Raw genomic sequence first — 23,190 nt, 5'->3', positions numbered from 1 at the left:
TATTACAACAATTTTAAACTAATTACACCTACTCTAAGCCCCCTAATAAAACAACAAAGCCCCAAAAATTAAAAAATGCCCTACCCTATTCTAAATTAAAAAAGTTCAAAGCTCTTTTACCTTACCAGCCCTGAAAAGGGCCATTTGCGGGGCATGCCCCAAATAATTCAGCTCTTTTGCCTGTAAAAAAAACATACAATACCCCCCCAACATTACAACCCACCACCCACATACTCCTAATCTAACCCAAACCCCCCTTAAATAAACCTAACACTAAGCCCCTGAAGATCTCCCTACCTTGTCTTCACCACACCGGGTCCCGATCTGTCCAGAAGAGCCTCCGATGTCTTGATCCAAGCCCAAGCGGGGGGCTGAAGAGTGATGTCCATCCTCGGGCTGAAGTCTGGATCCAAGCGGCGGCTGAAGAAATCCATCATCAGGCTGAAGTCTTGATCCAAGCGGGCGCTGAAGAAGTCCATCATCGGGATGAAGTCTTCTAAGAAGTAGCATCTTCAATCTTCTTTCTTCCGGAGCCATCATCTTCCAGCCGACGCGGAGCCATCCTCTTCTACCGATGCCTACTCGCCGAATAACGGTTCCTTTAAATGACGTCATCCAAGATGGCGTCCGTCGAATTCCGATTGGCTGATAGGATTCTATCAGCCAATCGGAATTAAGGTAGGAAAATTCTGATTGGCTGATGGAATCAGCCAATCAGATTCAAGTTCAATCCGATTGGCTGATTGGATCAGCCAATCAGATGATTCTATTGGCTGTGCCGATCATTTAATTAATTTATTGATAGTGTAGTGTTAGGTTTAATTGTAACTTAGGTTAGGATTTATTTTACAGGTAATTTTGTAATTATTTTAACTATTTTAGCTATTAAATAGTTCTTAACTATTTAATAACTATTGTACCTGGTTAAAATAAATACAAAGTTGCCTGTAAAATAAATATTAATCCTAAAATAGCTATAATATAATTATAATTAGGGTTTATTTTACAGGTAAGTATTTAGCTTTAAATAGGAATAATTTATTTAATAAGAGTTAATTTATTTCGTTAGATTTAAATTATATTTAACTTAGGGGGGTGTTAGTGTTAGGGTTAGACTTAGCTTTAGGGGTTAATCCATTTATTAGAGTAGTGGCGAGATTCGGTCGGCAGATTAGGGGTTAATAATTGAAGTTAGGTGTCGGCGATGTTAGGGAGGGCAGATTAGGGGTTAATACTATTTATTATAGGGTTATTGAGGCGGGAGTGAGGCGGATTAGGGGTTAATAACTTTATTATAGTAGCGGTGAGGTGCGGTCGGCAGATTAGGGGTTAATTATTGTAGGTAGCTGGCGGCGACGTTGTGGGGGGCAGATTAGGGGTTAATAAATATAATATAGGGGTCGGCGGTGTTAGGGGCAGCAGATTAGGGGTACATAGCTATAATGTAGGTTGCGGTGGTGTACGGAGCGGCAGATTAGGGGTTAATAATAATATGCAGGGGTCAGCGATAGCGGGGGCGGCAGATTAGGGGTTAATAAGTGTAAGGTTAGGGGTGTTTAGACTCGGGGTTCATGTTAGGGTGTTAGGTGCAGACATAGGAAGTGTTTCCGCATAGGAAACAATGGGGCTGCGTTAGGAGCTGAACGCTGCTTTTTTGCAGGGTTTTTTTCAGCTCAAACAGCCCCATTGTTTTCTATGGGGGAATCGTGCACGAGCACGTTTTTGAAGCTGGCCGCGTCCATAAGCAACGCTGGTATTTAGAGTTGCAGTGGCGGTAAATATGCTATACGCTCCCTTTTTGGAGCCTAACGTAGCCCTTCGGTGAACTCTAAATACCAGCGGTATTTAAAAGGTGCGGGGGAAAAAAATCAAGCGTAGCTAACGCACCCCTTTGGCCGCAGAACTCTAAATCTAGCCGTTAGTGTTTAACCCCTGCAAAGAGTTAAAATACATACGGCTAGATTACGAGTTTTGCGTTTTGACCTGTGCGGTGCTAACGAGCAGTTTATGCTCACCGCTCACTTACAGACAGTGCTGGTATTACGGGTTTTTACAACCCAGAGAAGAAGTGAGCGTTGAGCAAAATTCTGCTCCTTACCGCACTCCAATACCAGCGCTGCTTACGTTAGCGGTGAGCTGGTGTAACGTGCTTGTGCACGATTTCCCCATAGGAATCAATGGGGAGAGCCGGCTGAAAAAAAGTCTAACACCTGCAAAAAAGCAGTGTAAAGCTCCATAACGCAGCCCCATTGATTCCTATGGGGAAATCAACTTTATGTCTACACCAAACACCCTAACATGAACCCCGAGTCTAAACACCCCTAATCTTACACTTATTAACCCCTAATCTGCCGCCCCCGACATCGCCGACACCTACATTATATTTATTAACTCCTAATCTGCCACTCCGGACACCGCCGCAACCTACATTATACTTATGAACCCCCTAATCTGCTGCCCCCAACATCGCTGACACCTACATTATATTTATTAACCTCTAATCTGCCACCCCCAATGTCGCCGCAACCTACCTACACTTCTTAACCCCTAATCTGCCGCCCCCAACGTCGCTGCCACTATAATAAACATATTAACCCCTAAACCGCCGCACTCCTGCATCGCAAACACTAGTTAAATATTATTAACCCCTAATCTGCCAGCCCTAACATCGACGCCCCCTACCTACATTTATTAACCCCTAAACCTAAGTCTAACCCTAAACCTAACACCCCCTAACTTAAATATAATTTAAATAAATCTAAATAAATATTACTATTATTAATTAAATTATTCCTATTTAAAACTAAATACTTACCTGTAAAATAAACCCTAAGATAGCTACAAAATAACTAATAGTTACATTGTATCTAGCTTAGGGTTTATTTTTATTTTACACGCAAGTTTGTATTTATTTGAACTAGGTAGAATAGTTACTAAATAGTTATTAACTATTTAATAAACTACCTAGCTAAAATAAATACAAATTGACCTGTAAAATAAAACCTAACCTAAGTTACAATTACACCTAACACTACACTATAATTAAATTAATTCCCTAAACTAAATACAATTAAATACAATTAAATAAAATTAGCTAAAGTAGAACCCCCCCCCCATTAAATTACAGAAAATAATAAACAAATTACAAGATTTTTAAACTAATTACACATAATCTAATCCCCTAACAAAATAAAAAAGCCCTACCCTACATTTAAATACAAATAGCCATTAAAAGGGCCTTTTGCGGGGCATTGCCCCAAAGTAATCAGCTCTTTTACCTTTAAAAAAAAATACAAATCCCCCCCAACATTAAAACCCACCACCACACAACCAACCCTACTCTAAAACCCACCCAATACCCCCTTAAAAAAAACTAACACTAACCCCTTGAAGATCACCTTACCGGGAGAAGTCTTCACCCAACCGGGCCGAAGTTCCAATCAGCCAATAGGATTGAGCTGGCATTCTATTGGCTGTTCCAATCAGTCAATAGAATGCCAGCTCAATCCTATTTGCTTCAGAATTGAAGGGACGCCATCTTGGATGACGTCACTTAAAGGTATCTTCATTCTTCAGTCGCCATGGAAAGAAGAGGATACTCCACGTCGGATGTCTTGAAGATGGACCCGCTCCGCGCCGGATGGATGAAGATAGAAGATGCCATCTGGATGAAGACTTCTGCCTGTCTGGAGGACCACTTCTGCCGGATTCGTTGAGGACTTCGGCCCGGTTGGGTGAAGACTTCTCCCAGTAAGGTGATCTTCAAGGGTTTTTTTAAGAGGGTATTGGGTGGGTTTTAGAGTAGGGTTGGTTGTGTGGATGGAGGGTTTTAATGTTGGGGGGAATTTGTAATTTCTTTTACAGGTAAAAGAGCTGATTACTTTAGGGCAATGCCCCGCAAAAGGCCCTTTTAAGGGTTTTTTGTAATTTAGTGTAGGGTAGGGCTTTTTTATTTTGGGGGGCTTTTTTATTTTGTTAGGGGGATTAGATTAGGTGTAATTAGTTTAAAAATCTTGTAATTTGTTTATTATTTTCTGTAATTTAGTGTTGTTTTTTTTTGTACTTTAGATAATTTAATTTAATTGTATTTAATTTAGGGAAATAATTTAATTGTAGTGTAGTGTTAGGTGTAATTGTAACTTAGGTTAGGTTTTATTTTACAGGTACTTTTGTATTTATTTTAACTAATAACTATTTAATAACTATTGTACCTAGTTAAAATAAATACAAACTTGCCTGTAAAATAAAAATAAACCCTAAGCTAGATACAATGTAACTATTAGTTATATTGTAGCTAACTTAGGGTTTATTTTATAGGTAAGTATTTAGTTTTAAATAGGAATAATTTAGTTAATTATAGTAATTTTATTTATATTTATTATAATTATATTTAAGTTAGGGGGTGTTAGTGTTAGGGTTAGACTTAGGTTTAGGGGTTAATAACTTTAATATAGTGGCAGCGACGTTGGGGGCGGCAGATTAGGGGTTAATAATATTTAACTAATGTTTGCGATGTGGGAGTGTGGAAGTTTAGGGGTTAATATATTTATTATAGTGGCGGTGATGTCCAGTTCGGCAGATTAGGAGTTAAAAATGTTATTTTAGTGTTCGCAATGTGGGGGGGGGGGGCCTCGGTTTAGGGGTTAATAGGTAATTTATGGGTGTTAGTGTACTTTTTAGCACTTTAGTTAAGAGTTTTATGCTTCGGCGTTGTAGTTTAAAACTCTTAACTACTGACTTTAAAATGCGGTACCAGTGTTGACAGGAGAGGGTCTACCGCTCACTTTTTGGCAGACTCGTAATACCGGCGCTATGCAAGTCCTATTGAAAATATAGGATATGCAAATGACGTAAGTGGATTTGCAGTATTTCTAAGTCTGGCCAAAAAAGTGAGCGGTACACCTGTACCTTCAAGACTCGTAATACCAGCGGGCATTAAAAAGCAGCGTTGGGACTGGTCAACACTGCTTTTTAAGCCTAACGCACAACTCGTAATCTAGCCGATAGATTTGCACTTAGGAGCCACGGTGCATTATTGCACTTGAGCAAGTTCTAGCCAGTGAGGCAGTAAGGAACAGGATACACATGCATCAACCACTCAATGGAATGTCCCTTTTTAACTAACTTTTAACATTACCTTCAGTTTTCTCTTATTATGAGGCAGAAAGATGAGCTCTGATAAAACTGTGTCTAAAAAGCCATTTCTGTTCTAAACTTCTAATGCCAGCAAGTTAGCTTAAAGGGTTACTAAACCAAATTTTTTTTCTTTCATGATTTGCATGCAATTTTAAGCAACTTTCTAATTTACTCCGATTGTCAAATTTTCTTCGTTCTCTTGCTATCTTTATTTGAAAAGGCAGGACTGTAAGCTTAAGAGTCGGTTCCGCACTTTACTAGCGCTTGTTGATTGGTGGCTAAATGCAGCCACCAATCAGCAAGTGCTACCCAAGTGCTGAACGACATATGGTCCGGCTTCTAACATTACATTATGCCTTTAATATTTTAACATTTCCGAGAACTTACTGTGAAGAGAAAGTACAGTCCTCTTCTAACTGCCAGCTCCACTGAATGGTCACAGGCGCAGGATTTCCAGAAGCTGTGCAGGTTAGAACATAGGGTCTGCCGAATTTGTAAGAATCAAGAGGAGATAATACTGATTTTTCACATATGTGCGGCGGCACTGCAAAAAAACAAATCAATTAATCCTTCTTGTTAGTTTGATTTATAATCCATAATGTGTGATTTCCTACACAAATACAGCTGTAAATTATTTCTGCATATAAAAGACAATACACCGTAACTCACCCTGTACAACGAGCTGAAATGTGTGACTCTGCTGATCCAGTGTTAGAGGGTTGATAAGAACAACTGTGTAGTTTCCAGCATCTTCTTCAGCTGTGTTGATAATGGATAGTGTGTAACCAGTTTTGAGTGTACCACTCGAGTGTAGCGGCTTTCCGTTTTTTAGCCTTGCAAAAATGAACATCATATAAAGGTTATAGTGCACTGAAATGCATTAAAGCAATCAAAACTTGTATCATGTATATAAAATAGCAATATTTACATGTAAAATATATTTTTGCATTAAAAGGGTTATGTTAATCTCATTTGTGAGAAAAAAACTCACAGACAAAGACAACTGCCCCAGGTCTATTGGTGTATAGTGACATATTACAATCAAATGTGCTTTATTTTTCAGTACAGTCACATCTGATATTCAAAACCTCGCCGACATGAAGAGAAATCACGCAAAAACTTTGGGATTTTTTTTTAGACCTTGTATTGTAATGAAGGAGTCTCTGTTTCACATACAGAACACTACATAGCAACATAAACATTTTGCAAGTGAAAATTTGTGTTTCTACATCTTTGTTAAGGGCCTCGCCGTACCGATGAGACTTCTTAGAATATCTCACCTGAGTGGCTAGGTTTTGGATACCAAGCCCTAACACACAAATCTAAATGTACATATACAGTATATTTTACAAAGACTTACACAATGTACTGACCATGAAAACCTTAGATGTTCCTTCTGGTTTTACTATTTTACACTTTTATATGTCTCCTTCTTCCAAATACTTTTCTCCAGGCCCCAATGCTATAAAGCTCTCTGGGCTTGTTAGATTTTCTAAGAAATCACTGCAGTACTATGGGTTCAATTTATCAAGCCTTCTCCTCCCCTACGACTGCAGGTTCTCACAAGAGAACCTGCAGTCACAATTTATCAAGCAACGGTCATGAGGCCGCTGCTTCTCAACCCTCTTCTCCTCCTCTTAGGTGAAGAATTTAAATTTCCCCGGTTTCGTCCAATCGGGGAGATTGACAGCTCCTGCCCGTGCGTGATTGGCTGTGCGCGGGCAGGGGTGGGATTGCACGCAAGTGCAAAAATAGCACTTGTGTGCAATGCTGAATTCCGCCAGCAGAGTGCTGCCCGCAAAGAGGCGAGCTGGGGCAGACAGGGGTAAATATGTCTGCCCCTGTCGGCCTTTGCTCGATAAATCAAGCCCTATAAAGCCCCTATCCTAATTCTCTAAAGGCAGTTTTCACCTTGAGATTGGAGTGTCTCACAAAGGGGTGTTCCCTGCTTTGTAATACATACATTACAATGGGACTCATAATGAATCGTAACTTATAAATCATATAAAACTAATTCATTAAATATTGAATTAAAAATATGCAGTACAAAAGCAGCATTGTATAATTAATTTAAAAATCATAACAAAATTGTTCACCAAATATTGTATTTTATGGAAAAGTTAAAATCCGTATCAAAATTGCACAGGAAAGAAAAATTTTAAGGTGCCCAGGAAAAATCGTAATAAACCTACACTGTGTATGCGAAAAATGCTGTGAAATTCGTATTTATAATAAGAAATTCAAAGCGTATTTTTGTTCCTTATTGTAGAATGAGTTTCCCTGCCTCTATTATTGGGCTAAACAGGGGCGTTCCATCGGTATAGCTGAAATTTCTCCTCCAAGTTTTCTCGCTGCAGGATTTAAGTACGCCCCCTGCTCCCTGCTAACTCTCCCCACCAAAGTTTCCCTTTCCAGCAAGCTTTAATAAAGGGACATTAAACACTAAATATACTTTATAAGCATAGTGTTGAGATTATTATCTGCTTCCCTCTAGTGCGACCATGTTGAAATCTAGCTTTCACTATGTTCCAGTGCTGACTTGTTTGCTGACTTGTTTGCACATATGCAGCAACCAAGGGGGGGGGGCATTGGGGGGCAATGCCCACCCAAATGGAATGCTGTGCCTCCTCAAAATATATTGATATGATCATACGCTTTAAAAATAATAAATCACATAATGAATTGTTATGTAATGCTGCATGCTGGGGGTAGAGTTAGCTGCCGAACTGTGTGAGGTCGCATCACGCATCTGCAAGGAGCTCCGTGTCTTAACCTCTTATTTGGAATTGGAAGTTAGAGACTTTTTGGACTTGTCTTTAACCCTATTAATTTTACCTAACTATCGTGAGTTACTCATTTTCTTAAACAATAGACCATGATAAGAATATGATTATATAATATAAGTCTAAGTCTAAAGTATAAATATAAGTATAAAAGTATAAATATAAGTCTATAAATGGCTACCGGCTTCTATCGACGCCTCAAAAGTGCAGGTTCACAGTACATAGATTGTATTAAGTAGCCTGATATCCGTTATTTCGAAACAGGTATAGCTAAATCTAATCTACAAAATTATCAGCACCTGAAAACCTAGTATCCTCACTGCTATTGCAAACAAAGGGGTTAATTGCATTGGGGGGGTTTGGGGTGTATGGCTGTTTAGGGGACATGACTGAGATTTGAGAATGAGTTTAAGGGTTTTGGATCATGGTGATTAAAGGGTGAATTGTTTTTAAAGAGCTATTGCACTGGGGGTCTCAAGTTTAATGGCTCTGGTTTAGTGCACTGCATATGATTTAGACTTCATTCTTTTACCTAGTGATTTAGCACATATTCTCCAAATGTTAATAGTAGGGGATAAGCCAGCCAGAAGCTACACTTGCCTGCAGAATATGTAGGTCTGCTCTTATTTTGACTTTCATACATGCTTTGTAAATGTGTGCCATTCGTTCTGGAGCCGACCCTGGCAGCAACTCTTTATCAGAAACCTATTCAGTGTAAGCTTGGTTCCCTAATGGCAGCACCCATGATTAGAGGTTGGTGCATACAATGTATTTTGTGTTTAGTATCCCTTTAATTTATATGGCAGACCTCTTGCCACTCACAGATACAGACCCTTTATTATAGAATTCCCAGTCAGCAGCCCCTGTGAGTGTCAAGGTATTTTTATGTGTGACCTCCAAAGGTTTTAATAATTATGCCCAAGTAGAACCCCGCAACAGTAAAGCAATCTCAATATACACCATCTGATGTCTCTGCTCTCGCTTTTTCAAGCAAAATGTCATAAAATAATGTGTAACAAGAAAGTAAGAGTTGGCAAATTGAAGGCGAGCATGCTTTCATATTAAGTCATACCTACCATTTTACTTCAGCGGCTGGATACGACGTAAACTTCACCGGAATTTTAACTCGATGCCCAACTTTAGTCACAACAACAGATTCCAATTTATCATCTAGAGCAATAAATGGCTTTTCTGAAAACGAAAAATGACTTAATATGAGTTTTGGAAAGGGTCAAATACAATAAATAAGTGTCATTATGATGCTCTTTATTCATTAGTGATATCCATTTATAATATTAGTTAGAGATGAGCCAATAGCACCATTGTTAATACCTAATACTTATTTGAACTTCAATAGCCAAAATCCACAGCCTAACATTTTTGAAATTTCAATTATTGAATGGAATATTTGAATGTCTAAGGTAGTATTCAAATGTTCAAATGTAATAAAAAAAATAGTATTTTGAAATAGATCAATACAAAAAAAATGCAAAAACAAAATAATCTAATAAGGTATTTCATGATTGCACTATTACGTGTATATAACTATGTGTTTAACCCTTGAAAGGTCAGCTACGTAACAGCAGCGTACTACTGGGAGCTAGCTGAACACATTGGGTGAGCCAATTACAAGAGACAACTGTGTGTAGCTGCTAATCACCAGCTAGCTCCGAGTAGCGTACTGCTGCTTTTGGGGATATGTACATATGCTTTTAAACAAAAGATACAGAGAGTACAAAGTACATTTGATAACCGAAGTGAATTCTTTATTGAGAGTACTGAGGTATTAAAAGTATTTTTGCATTACAATACTTATACTGAAATTCACACTGCATTGCCATCTTTAATTTATGAGTGAAATTCTTATTTTATTTATTATTATTATTCTCTATATATGGGTAAAAATAGTATGTATAAAACTGCAATTTGAATAATATATTTAAAAAAATACTAATGTGCTTATAACAAAGTAGATTACCAAAAGTTCAGAGGTTCTTACCATGTATAATGACAGCTGTACTGTTGCTCTTTGCTATAAGACCAGTATTAGCTATGCATTTATAAACTCCCTCGTCTTCCAAGGTTACGTTCTCTATGACAAGGGTGCCTGAGAGCTCAAGTTCCAGATGCTTGACTTTCTTGTCTCCTTTAAAAAACGCTTTTTTTCCCTTGAATAACAAAGAAAACGTTTGGTTTTAATCCTCACAAAATTGACAAAACAATGTATATGGCGCTACAGTTGAGGTCAGTCACATATAACATCTGAGCTATTCACAAGTGACATTTGCATTCATCTATTTAAACTTGTGTGTAGCAGAACAAAATCTATGTTATGTGTGTTATTGAATTATTAATACACTTTTCATTGTCTTCTAAATTAAAAAGACATTTTTTTCTTTACTAAGTAGGGAAGAGTAAAATACATCAACTCCAAAAAAGAATATTGGTCATGAAAAAAAAAAATTCACTTTCAAATGTTGATTTTCATACTTGAATTTAAGATGTTAATTTTCCTACTTTAAATGCACTTTTTTTAAAAACAGAATGGCACATTTCATATTAAAATGTGACATTTGAGCTACTGTTTAAATGTAAAAAAAACGACACCTACCCATCCCTAGTGCTGACATACCCAATATGTAATTTGTACTATACTATAAAGTAATGCATTTCATTGTGTTTCCCAAAGCAAATGCATTTGAGAGAATAGGGTTTCTTCACAGACACACAAACACCTATATACCACAAACACACTAACACCTATGTACCACACAACTATATACCACACACAAGCACACCATTATATCACACACACACCTATATAACACCCACATAAACACCTTTATATCACACACACACACACACATATACCACACATATACACTTTTATACCACACATATACACTTTTATACCACACACACACACACACACCTTTATACAACAAACACAACTTCTATACCACACACACATATATATCTATATACCACACACACACTTATATACCACACACACATATAAACACCTACGTATTACACATACACCTATATACCACACGTACACACCTATATAACACCCACATAAACACCTTTATATCACACACACACACACACACACACATATACCACACATATACACTTTTATACCACACATATACACTTTTATACCACACACACACACACACACACACACACACACCTTTATACAACAAACACAACTTCTATACCACACACACATATATATCTATATACCACACACACTTATATACCACACACACATATAAACACCTATGTATTACACATACACCTATATACCACACACGTACACAAATATATACCATACACACACACCTAAACACCTTTATATCACACAAACACACACACACATATACCACACACACACCTTTATACCACACATATACACTTTTATACCACACACACACACACACACACTTTTATACAACAAACACAATTTCTATACCACACACACAGCTTTATGCCACACACACACACACATATATATATATATACTACACACACACTTATATACCACACAAACACACATAAACACCTATGTATTACACATACACCTATATACCACACACACACACCTATATACAACACACACAACTATATACCATACACACCTAAACACTGCATATACACATCTATAAACCACACACACATACCTATATAACACACACACACCTATATACCACACACAACACTATATACCACATACACACCTATATACCCCCCACACATACCTATATACCACATACACACACATATATACCGCCACACACACCTATATACCATGTTCACACACATATATATTACACATACCTATATACCACACACACAAACCTAAAAAACCACAAACACCTATATACCACATATACGCAGATGAACACAAAGCAAGCATTTGATTCAGAGCTGTTACCTTTGATGCTGGGTACTCCCAGACAAATTCAACCCTGACATTAAGGGGAGTGTGAGCAGTGCATGTCAGAATCAGTCTCTCTCCAACAGCCAGCTGTACCTGAGGATGCGGGCTTATGGATAAGCTATTGATTTTAAACCCTAAAATAAATTATTATTATTTTACAATATCAAATAATATAATTATTACATTTCTAAACAAGTATCCACCACCATAACACATAAAGAATACCACTTTTAAATGTGAAATATAGTAAGATATTTTGAAGTATTTATATGGATGCATGAAATACGCTTTCACCGAGGTGTTAGGAACACATACAAGAGACAATGCAAGGCTATCTGAGATATACATTAGGTGCATGTGAGTACACACATTTTATTTATATAGATAACATTTGTTTGCTATAGGAAGCGTATGCTGTGACAGCTATGAGAGTATAATGTTGCTATGTAGTGTAGGTGAAAGGGACATGAAGCCCAACATTTTTCTTTCATGATTCATTCAGAGAAAACATACAATTTTATACAACTTTCCAATTTGCTTCCATTCTCAAATTTGCTTCATTATCTTGTTAACCTTTGTCGAAATAGCAGCAGTGCAATACTGGGAACTTGCTGAGCCAATGACAAGCGGTATATATGTACAGCCACCAATTAGCAGCTTGCTCCCAGTATTAAGCTGTTGCTTCTGAGACTACCTAGGTATGCTTTTCAACAAAGAATACCAAGAGAATTAAGCAAATTAGGTAAGAAGTAAATCATAAAGTTGTTTAAAATGTCATGCTATATTGCACTGGTTTTCAAACCTGTCCTCAGGCCTCCCTAACAGGCCATATTTTCAGGATTATCTTGGATGAAATTAGGTAAAATAACCCTGTTTACTAATAAGCTGGTAATTTCACCTGTGCTCCAGTTCAGATATCCTTAAAATCTCCCCTGTTAGGGATGTCTGATGACAGGTTTGAAAACCAGTAGTCTATTGGAATCACAAATGTCTAATTTTGACTTTATTGTCCCTTTAAAGTATATAATTTAAACATAAAGCTATATGCTAAACTAGATTGAGTGATTGTCCTCTCTTCAGATCTGATAACATCTATATCTTACCTACAACTGCAACTAAATAAGTAGCAGATTTGTAGATCTGTCCATCAAATTTAGTTTCACAGAAGACCATGCTTGAAAACTTTATCATTTCACTTAAGATGGTAAATCCTGTTTTACTGTCCCAGCGTGTGCTATCACCATCAGGAATGTATTTATTTGCTGGATATTTCTTAAAAAAATAAAACAAAACAAAAAAAAGTTTTACTTCTATATTCAGTGTTAATTTCTATATCTAATAGTAAACATTTTCCATAAAATGTATAAAGACTTAAAACCCAAGTTTTAATCCTCACTGTTAAACATAAGGGGATAGGATAAATTACAAGTTGAGCGCCTTCTGCACGCTCACGTTTGGGCAACATTACGACTTTACCGGCGCAGGTTATGAGTAAATGCGATTGCGCCCATGCACTTTCACTTATACTTTTCTATATAAACCAAAACAAAAAATAATAATAATAATAATAATAAAACAATATTACATATATTTATTTTTGCAATTTTCAACTATGTATTATTTTGCTGTTTTAATTTATTAATTTATCAGTTCAAATGTAATTACATTTCTTAGACTCTATTAACAAAAACACATCTCAGAATCCCTTTTTTAACAGCATTGTCTAGTTTTTTAGCACACTGTCCCTTTGCACCCAGAACTTTTGGGAGGGATGCAAAAATGTCCCTTTTTTTATCATGACTGTTTACTTATTTCAGATTTGTTTTATTATATATGCACAGCTAGTATTATTTGTAGGTCCAGCACAGCACAATGGCATGCAATATCTTCAGCTGTTAGCTGCGGTGGTGGAAATGTGTAAAAGGAGGTAAAAGAAGTCTGCACTGATTAGGAGTGGGACGGGCAGCTTGTGAGCAAAGAGAGAATTCAACAGCAGGGACAGAGTTGATCTGCAGAGAGAGCAATTGAACATTCTGAGAGCAGATGAACACAGAGGAGATTTATCAAGAAGCCAATGTTGCTTGCTCTGCCTGATGTTTCCGGCTCGTCGGAAACATAAGTTAAAAAGCAGCGGTCATAAGACTGCTGCTCCTTAGCTCATGAGGAGATATTTATCAAGCCGTCAACCGCAAATACGCTGGAATTCCGCAGCGTAATTGTGGCGAGCTTGATTCGACCTAGTTATCAAAGACTACAGACCTGCAAAAGTTGAAATCTGAGACATAACATACGATCCGCCGGTCTCAATCCGATCCGACACAGATCAATGCTTACGTCATTACAGATGTTCCGAATACACATTTGGCACTATTTGACACTTTTTCAAAGTTATCAAATAGTTAACCGGCACGCTCGCGGCTATTCCGGCCCAGCGTACCAGGTTTTCAATCCGCCACCCTGGAGGCCGCGGATGCCATAGGAATCAATGGGAGTCTGAAAGCAGCGAAAGCTCATGTTCGATGCTGCCAGATATCCCATTGATTTCTATGGTAGAAAACCAGTAACGTTTACCCCTAACACCCTAACATAAGCCCAGAGTCTAAACACCCCTAATCTGCCACCCCAACATCACCGCCACCTACATAATGTTATTAACCCCTATCCCATCGCTCCCCGACACCGCCGCAAATAAAAAAAGTATTAACCCCTATCCCGTCGCTCCCGGACCTCGCCGCAACCTAAATAAAGTTATTAACCCCTATCCCGCTGCTCCCGGACCCCGCCACAACCTAAATTAAAGTTATTAACTCCTATCCCGCCGCTCCCGGACCCTGATGCAACCTAAATAAAGTTATTAACCCCTAAACCTTTGGCCTCCCACATCACTACCATTAACTAAACCTATTAACCCCTAAACCGCCAGCCCCTCACATCGCCATAAATTAAATTAAGCTATTAACCCCTAAACTTTACATTAAAATTACAACATCCCTATCTTATAATAAATTAAAACTTACCTGTATAATTAAAATTAACTATATTAAACTATTAATTAACCTCCCCTAACTATTATACTAAAATTACATTAAACTATCAATTAAATTAACTATATTACATATTAAAAAACCCTAACCCTATTTAAATTATTTAAATCTACTTTTAAAAATTACTAAATTACAAAAAAAATAAACGCTAAGTTACAAAAAATAAAAAACACTAAATTACGAGAAAATAAAACACAGTATCAAAAATAAAAACGAATTACACCTAATCTAATAGCCCTATCAAAATAAAAAGCCCCCCCCCCAAAATAAAAACACCCTAGCCTACAATAAACTACCAATGGCCCTTAAAAGGGCCTTTTGCGGGGCATTGCCCCAAAGAAATCGGCTCTTTTACCTGTTAAAAAAAAAATACAAACACCCCCCAACAGTAAAACCCACCACCCACCCAACCAACCCCCCAAATAAAAAGCCTATCTAAAAAACCTAAGCTCCCCCATTGCCCTGAAAAGGGCATTTGTATGGGCATTGCCCTTAAAAGGGCATTCCGCTCTTTTACCTGCCCAGACCCTACTCTAAAAATAAAACCCATCCAAAAAAACCTTAAATAAACCTAACACAAACCCCCAATGATCCACTTACAGTTTTTGAAGTTCCGCTTGAAGGTGGGTTTTATTTTTAGAGTAGGGTCTGGGCAGGTAAAAGAGATAAATGCCCTTTTAAGGACAATGTCCATACAAATGCCCTTTTCAGGGGGTTTGGGGGGTTGGTTGGGGGGGGTGGTGGGTTTTACTTTTGGGGTGTTTGTATTTTTTTTTTACAGGTAAAAGAGCTGATTTCTTAGGGGCAATGCCCAGCAAAAGGCCATTTTTTTCCGTAATTTAGTGTTTTTTATTTTTTGTAACTTAGCGTTAATAGTTGAGGCTTTGATAAATATCCCCCATGGACTGCAATCATCCTGAAGAAACACCTTCAAAATATAAAATAAAAAGGGCCATACATAGATGGAGTCTTCTGCTAGACATAATGCTGAATTCAAAGTAAGGGTGAGCCTTAAAATAATATGTAGATGTATTCTTTACATATTAGTTCTTTAACCCCTTAAAGGGACATTAAACACTAAATAAATGTTAGATAGAAAGAATCTGTCAAAGAAAAGATTAGTCTGAGAATAACATGTAGATGTATTTTTCATAAGTTTCATAAGCTGTTTAAATATTGACAAAATACGTGTAAAGTTTTAGTGTCTATAAAACAATGGGAGCTGCCATGTTGTAACTTAGTTTACCTTCTCTGCTGTGGACAATTAGGGACAGTTATAAACAGGTCACTAGAGTGTGCAGCCAATGGCTGTCTGGAATATAACAGGGTTCTGTACTTCCATTTCTAACAGGAACTGAAAAGCTCACAATTTCAGAATGGAATTACAGGAAAGGGGGACAAAATAAATGATGAAAGTATATTGCAGAGGATTTTATATATATATATATATATATATATATATATATATATACACAATTTATCATTTTATATTGCCATCTCAAGGTGTTTAATGTTCCTTTAAGTCAATTGGACGTACAAAGAGTACTGTGCTGACATAGTACAAATGTCCAACACTCTGGCGAATACTGTGATCCCCAATAGCTTTGACAATGAAGACTGCAGACAGGGGCAGAAGGCTTCCGCCTTCATAGGGTAAAGAAGAACTGACCATTTTTCCTTTACCATATGAAGGCAGATGGCCAATACAGACAGTGATGCGATGGGTTGTGTGGTAGGGAAGGAGAGAGGCAGGTGGGCGGCGCAACATGGGAGGTGGGGGGAGGGGAGGAATGGGAGGATTCCCTACGCTACATAAAAAAGATTTGGTGAGGGAGGGGGTGGATGGGCCACTAAGCTACAGAAAAGTGTTATGACGGGGGGGGGGGGTCCCTATTGTTGATCACTTGGAGTAGGGAGGGGAATAATTTCAGTGAGAAACTCAAAGTTTGTGAAAAAGTTAACAATGTTTCAACTTCAACTGAGAACAGTTAGGGACCGATAATATTCAGGCAATAAAATAGAGTTTGTACAAACAAGGCTGTGTGGCACCCTGTTAGATTATCTTATGACCTACACAGCCTTGTTTGGACAGTGTCTTTTATAGCCTGTTTTATAGCTGTCCCTCTTTGTTCTCAGCAGGAGAATGAGATAACAGGAAAACTTACTTATAAAATCTCAGAGGAATTCAGAAAATCAACAATTTTTACTTAATAAAATTAAAAGGGGGCAAATTAAATAATAAATATATATTGCAAAATTTTTTAATTAAATATTTTATATTGCAGTATCATACTTTAAGAAGTCATATTAGACAGTCTATGCTTCTTTGTATTAGTAAATTAATATCTAGAAAAGGATAACTGTAGATAAAGTAGACAACAAAAGGGTAAAAATGTTATATGTAAGCATATAAATGATGTCTACTATCAAGAAACAGAAAGTTTGATGTTTCTTACCGTGTTTAGTGTTACATTGAGATCAGGTCTCGTGCCCAGACATGGTACTGTCACAGTTTTGTTGCCGGTGATATATACTGCAAGGGGTTGCGCACTTACAGAATGAACAAATGGTGATCTTTTGTCTAGAAAAAGAATAATTTCTTAATATTAAAAATATTAACATTGGCAGATACATAATTGTCCCGTTCCTTCAATATATGAATCAATTTACTCTTAGACTTTACAAATATACTGATTCCCACTGTAAAAACAATGTTGGCAGATATTATCACAAACATCAAATGAATTATTCAGCAACATGTGATTTTCAGCAACTTTTGAATTTACTGCTATTAAAAATTTGTTTTGTTCTCTTGGTATCTTTTGCTAAAAAGGATATCTGTGTAGACTCAGAAGCTGCTGATTGTTGGCTACACATATATGCCTTATGTTATTGGCTCATCCAATGCATTCAGCTAGTTCATTGTCGCTTCTTCAACAAAGGATACCAAGAGAATGAAGCATATTAGGTAATGGAAGTCAACTGGAAAGTTGTTTAATATTGTATACTCTATATGAATCATGAAAATAAAAAATGTGGGTTTCGTGTCTCTTTAAGTATGGTGACATTTACCCGAGTCTGCTACATTCTACAGAGTGATTGCTTTACTCAGAGCACAAATGCATTTTACATCTATCTTTAAATGACTACTACAGGAAAATGTATTCCACAAGACTTCTTTTAGACGCTATATCCCTGTACTGATATTGATCTATAAAACCATGTAAATTAGGTTAAAAAATATGATGTTAAATTATTTTAAAGCAGTTCTTCTGATATACAGGCATACCTCGTTTTATTGCGCTTTGCTTTATTGTGCTTCACAGATATTGTTCTTTTCACAAACTGAAGGTTTGTGGAACCCTGTGTCAAGCAAATCTACCAGAGCCATTTTTCCAACATATAAACACATAAATACACATGAATGCACAAAAATACAAACCTATATATACAGACCATATTATGGTTAGTATTTTTAAACAATAAAGTCTTTTTTAATTAAGGTATGTATATTATTATTTTAGACATAATGCTACTGCATAATTAATAGACTACAGTATAGTGTAAATATAACTCGTATATGCACTGGGAAACAAAAAAATGAGTGTGACTCACTTTAATACTGTATTCGATTTATTGCGGCAGTCTGGAACAGAACTCACAATATCTCTGAGGTACGCCTGTATACTATGAGTTTAATGCCCCTTTAATCTGCAACACGGGACAAGTAAAGTAATTTAACATTTGGCAGAATTGATGTGCCATTTTGTAACACTCTCAGGTTACAGATTTTTACAACTTTTACAACAAAATAGCATTTGATTTATAATGAATGCATAGTGAAATGTTGTTTCATTTTCATTCATGAATCAATGTATGATGAATTACATTTTAACAGCCCTTATTCATGCATCTTATCTAGGTTTGGTGTTACAGGAGCAAGACTAAATGATATCTACTTACCCAGAATATAAACATGAACACTTGAGGTAGTGTTGCTGTCTTCATAAAAACACAAGTAAACTCCACTGTCATTTGCTGTAACTTTAGGAACAGTAAGTGTGCTACAATAGGTGCTTTCATTGCATGCACTCACTGATATGCGATTTTCAATACTGCTACTGTTTGTAGACCATGTCCAATTTACTGGGCTTTGTCCGCTAAAAGAAATGTATATAATGTACATTCAATGTCTATAATCACAAACAATTAACTTAAAGGGATACAAAACCCAAATGTTTTCTTGCATGATGCAGCATACAATTTTAAACATCTTTCCAATTTACTTCTATTATCAAATTCGCCTATTTTGAAGGAGCAGAAATGTACCACTGAGAGGTAACAAACAGATTGGGTAAATCAATGGCAAGAGTCCTATTTGTGCAACCATAAATCAGAAGCTAATTCCTAGTCGTGCATCAATATTCTTTAACTTGAGCCTACCTAGGTATGCTTTTAAACAAAGGATACAAAAAGAACAAAACAAATTGGATAATAGAAGTAAATTGAAAAGTTGTTTAACATAGCATGCTCTATCTGAATCCTTAAAGTTTAATTCTGACTTTACAGTCCCTTTAAATGTATGCTATGATTTATTAACTTATTTCAAGCTATTTTACTTTACATAATCATGTGAGGATGACAAACAAGACACTAGTCAAAGTGGCGTCGGATATAACAAAAATTTTAGTCAATACAAGATATTTCCAAAGTGGAAGTGATAAAATAGACTGGATGCTTATGAATCATCACAGAATAAATTCCTAATTGCACTAGGGACCGTAGCTATTTGTTGTGCAATACAGATATACAATGCAAAGTGGGAATACTAAGCTTTAATAAATATATCTCTCCCAGAAGTTTTGTTTAAAACACACAAAAAAATAAATAAAACCTATAAGCTCCAAAGTGAATAGCTTGGAAAATAACTGTATGTTTTTATTTCTCTTAAAGGGCGAATGAGATGTTCTTATTTGATAGAACATGTCATTTTAGCGCTAGTGACCCTACAACTCTATGTATTAAACCAAATAAAGGGGCTAAACTTCTAGTTAAAGGACCAATCAGGATCCAGACAGAACTGCTGGTTCACTGGGGAATCATCTGCCAGTGAGCCAATCAGAGTGTAGTTGCATGAACCAGAAGTGTAACTGCTTCTGCTGATTGGCTCACCTGCAGTTTCCGCTTGGTACCAACAGTTCTTTGCAGCTCCTGAGCACTGCAGGGCAGATAGCACTAAAATGATATTTTCTAACAAAGTACATTATGTAATAATGTTCTTATTTGATAGAACATGTCATTTTAGCGCTAGTGACCCTACAACTCTATGTATTAAACCAAATAAAGGGGCTAAACTTCTAGTTAAAGGACCAATCAGGATCCAGACAGAACTGCTGGTTCACTGGGGAATCATCTGCCAGTGAGCCAATCAGAGTGTAGTTGCATGAACCAGAAGTGTAACTGCTTCTGCTGATTGGCTCACCTGCAGTTTCCGCTTGGTACCAACAGTTCTTTGCAGCTCCTGAGCACTGCAGGGCAGATAGCACTAAAATGATATTTTCTAACAAAGTACATTATGTAATAATATCCCTTTAAAGAGACATGGATGTCAAAATGTAATGTCCATGCTGCTTTAGATAGAGTTTACAGTTAAAACACACACATCTAATTTACTTGTATTATCAGGTTCAGCTTTCTCTCTTGGTATTAGTTGCTGAAGCTTAGCTCCTTTCTGTTAGAGGTGCATGTCTTGGTCACAAAATGGCAGCAATGTTTGTAACAATGTTTGTCACAATGTTGTAATCAAGACACCTGCAGGCTCCTGAGCTTACCTCTCAAAGAAAGGAGCTAAGTTTCAGCAAAGGAGAAATTTGTAAATTTATTAATAGAAGTAAATATAAAGAAAAGTAAATATACTCTCTATCTAAATCGTGAATGTTTAAAGGGACAGTCTACACTCAAATTGTTATTGCTTAAAAAAGAGAGTTAGTGCCTTTACTAGGCATTCCCCAGCTTTGCACAACCAACATTGATATATTAATATACTTTATAACATTTAAACCTCTAAAATTTCTGCCTGTTTCTAAGCCACTGCAGACAGCCTCTTATCACACGCTTTTTTATTAGCTTTTCACAAGGGACTACTAGTTCATGTAGGCCATATAGATAACATTGTGTTCATGCACAAGGAATTATTTAAGATTTAGCACAACACAGTACTAAAAACAAGTCAATAGATAATAAATTAAAAGTCATGTGATCAGGGGACTGTCAGAAGATGCTTAGATTCAAGGTAATCACAGGGGTAAAAAGTATATAAATATAACTGTGTTGGTTATGCAAAACTGGAGAAGGGGTAATAAAGGGGTTATCTATCTTTTAAAACAATAAAAATTCTATTGTAGACTGTCCCTTTAAATGTTGGCTACTGTGTCCTTTTAATTACAGTAAAAGTGACAGACTTTCAGAAACAGACCTAAATAATAAATAGAACACAAAAATCAAAATTATTTAGAACAGCTAAATCCAAATTTATGTTAAAAACAAACCATGAAATCCTAAGAATAAATGACAGTAATATGGGTATGCAAATCTATAGAAAGCATACCTGCATGTAATATTCAGTGTATCGTGTGCCTCTATAACCAGAATATCCTTTTTTATACTTAAAGTTGGTGCTAGATCTGAAAAGAACAAAACAAGTGTATCAGTAAGGAAGCACATATATTTTACATACATTTTATTATTATTATTATTATTATTATTATTATTATCGGTTATTTGTAGAGCGCCAACAGATTCTGCAGCGCTATTTTAATATTGATTTATGTGTATGCACTATAGGGTTTATCATAACAGGAAGATTATGCAGATGGTTCTATTTTATAATATACAGCAAATCAATTTACACTCCAAGGGTGGAGTTCCTGTTTTTGGCCAAACCAACTTCAAGGTCTTACAAAGAGGATGTTGGTTATTGAATTAAGTGAACCCTTGTTTGATGATCTCACTCCCAAGGGAGAGTAGTTAAAATGCTTTGTCTAGAATAAATCTACTGTTATGTTTAGTTTGGATTTTTAAAATACCACCCCTAACATAATGTGTAACAATTTACCGGCATATCTGAGCAAATGACTTAATTACATATTGTTTCTCTCCTCATATTTCACAATATTTCCTTTATCAATTTAACAAGACTCCCATATCACTTCCAGCAAAATTACAAAATACTGTCCTGTGATGTGATAAAGGACATAGTAGTGTTGGAATGTTATCCAGTTTAAATAGCTTATGTTACCTGTTGAAACCACCAGATATACTGAAAATATGAATACTGCTGTAATCTCTAAACAAAAGCTATAGAGGCTGACAGAGAGATAAGGATGGCTGTATATAAAGAGAAATATATCATAAGATCTGCTCGTTCTGCATGCTCAGCCCAATTAAATGGGGTGAATGTCCATTGAGCAAAAACACTAATTTCGTATATACAAAAATAAACATAAGGGAATTATTTTCCATACTCTTCAGTTGCAATAGCAAGTCACAGACAACACATTAATGGAAACCAGTTTTACAGTACAATGTCCCATTAATAAAGGGGTATCCAAAAACAAATCCATTAGAGGGCCACACTGGACATTTTGTTCCACTTGAAGAGCCATAAGCTCAATAAGTTTCAAAATTCTACAAATCACAATAAACGTTCATTCTTGTACATAAACAGAGTTTAAATAGGAACATATCTACAGTCACAAAGTGAGAGTAAACAACTGATTCAGTCACAAATAAAAACCCATACTGAACATAGTTATACTTCTGTTTTAAGGTCATTTAAAATGTAGTTTTTCATGTTTTAGATACATTTTTGTTGTGCAGTATTAGACCCATTGTTGTGTCATTAGCTATTAAAAGGTCAGTGCAATCTGATAAAAAAAAGTTAATACCTACTTGTAGAGTTACTAAAATATAAGAGGGTTCTGTGAGACAGAAATTTCCAAATCCTAGATTATCCTACAGTGATTGATTGTGATAGATAGATATATAGATAGATAACAGATAGATGATAGATAGATAGATAGATAGATAGATAGATAGATAGATAGATAGATAGATAGATAGATAGAAGGATAGGATAGATATAGTTAAAAAGATTATTGATAGATAATAAATTCTAGAAGATAAAGTAAAAGCCAAAGCTGGTGATTAAAGTTTATTAATTATATTACTTCTATCTATTGAAATCAGTGTGCATTAATATTTCCTTTAATATAATATTATT

The 23,190-nt window shown here is 36.3% G+C and overlaps 1 protein-coding gene across 1 annotated transcript in view; it reads right to left on the bottom strand.

The window, feature by feature from the left end:
- KDR (kinase insert domain receptor) overlaps nucleotides 1-23,190 on the bottom strand; it is a 51,402-nt gene that overhangs the window by 27,539 nt on the left and 673 nt on the right. Inside the window, exons 2-10 of the mRNA XM_053703962.1 lie at nucleotides 21,517-21,592; nucleotides 18,873-19,069; nucleotides 17,366-17,490; nucleotides 12,969-13,137; nucleotides 11,860-11,999; nucleotides 9,919-10,087; nucleotides 8,996-9,110; nucleotides 5,806-5,969; nucleotides 5,524-5,680 (exon numbers count right to left, since the gene is read on the bottom strand). Of these exons, the coding sequence (XP_053559937.1) occupies nucleotides 5,524-5,680; nucleotides 5,806-5,969; nucleotides 8,996-9,110; nucleotides 9,919-10,087; nucleotides 11,860-11,999; nucleotides 12,969-13,137; nucleotides 17,366-17,490; nucleotides 18,873-19,069; nucleotides 21,517-21,592 (1,312 nt within the window). The remainder of the gene's footprint in view (nucleotides 1-5,523; nucleotides 5,681-5,805; nucleotides 5,970-8,995; nucleotides 9,111-9,918; nucleotides 10,088-11,859; nucleotides 12,000-12,968; nucleotides 13,138-17,365; nucleotides 17,491-18,872; nucleotides 19,070-21,516; nucleotides 21,593-23,190) is intronic.

Source organism: Bombina bombina, chromosome 2 (assembly GCF_027579735.1).
Source record: "Bombina bombina isolate aBomBom1 chromosome 2, aBomBom1.pri, whole genome shotgun sequence".
Lineage (NCBI taxonomy): Eukaryota > Metazoa > Chordata > Amphibia > Anura > Bombinatoridae > Bombina > Bombina bombina.
The sequence above is the reverse complement of the archived record's forward strand: the minus strand, read 5'-3'. Positions and strand labels throughout refer to the sequence as shown.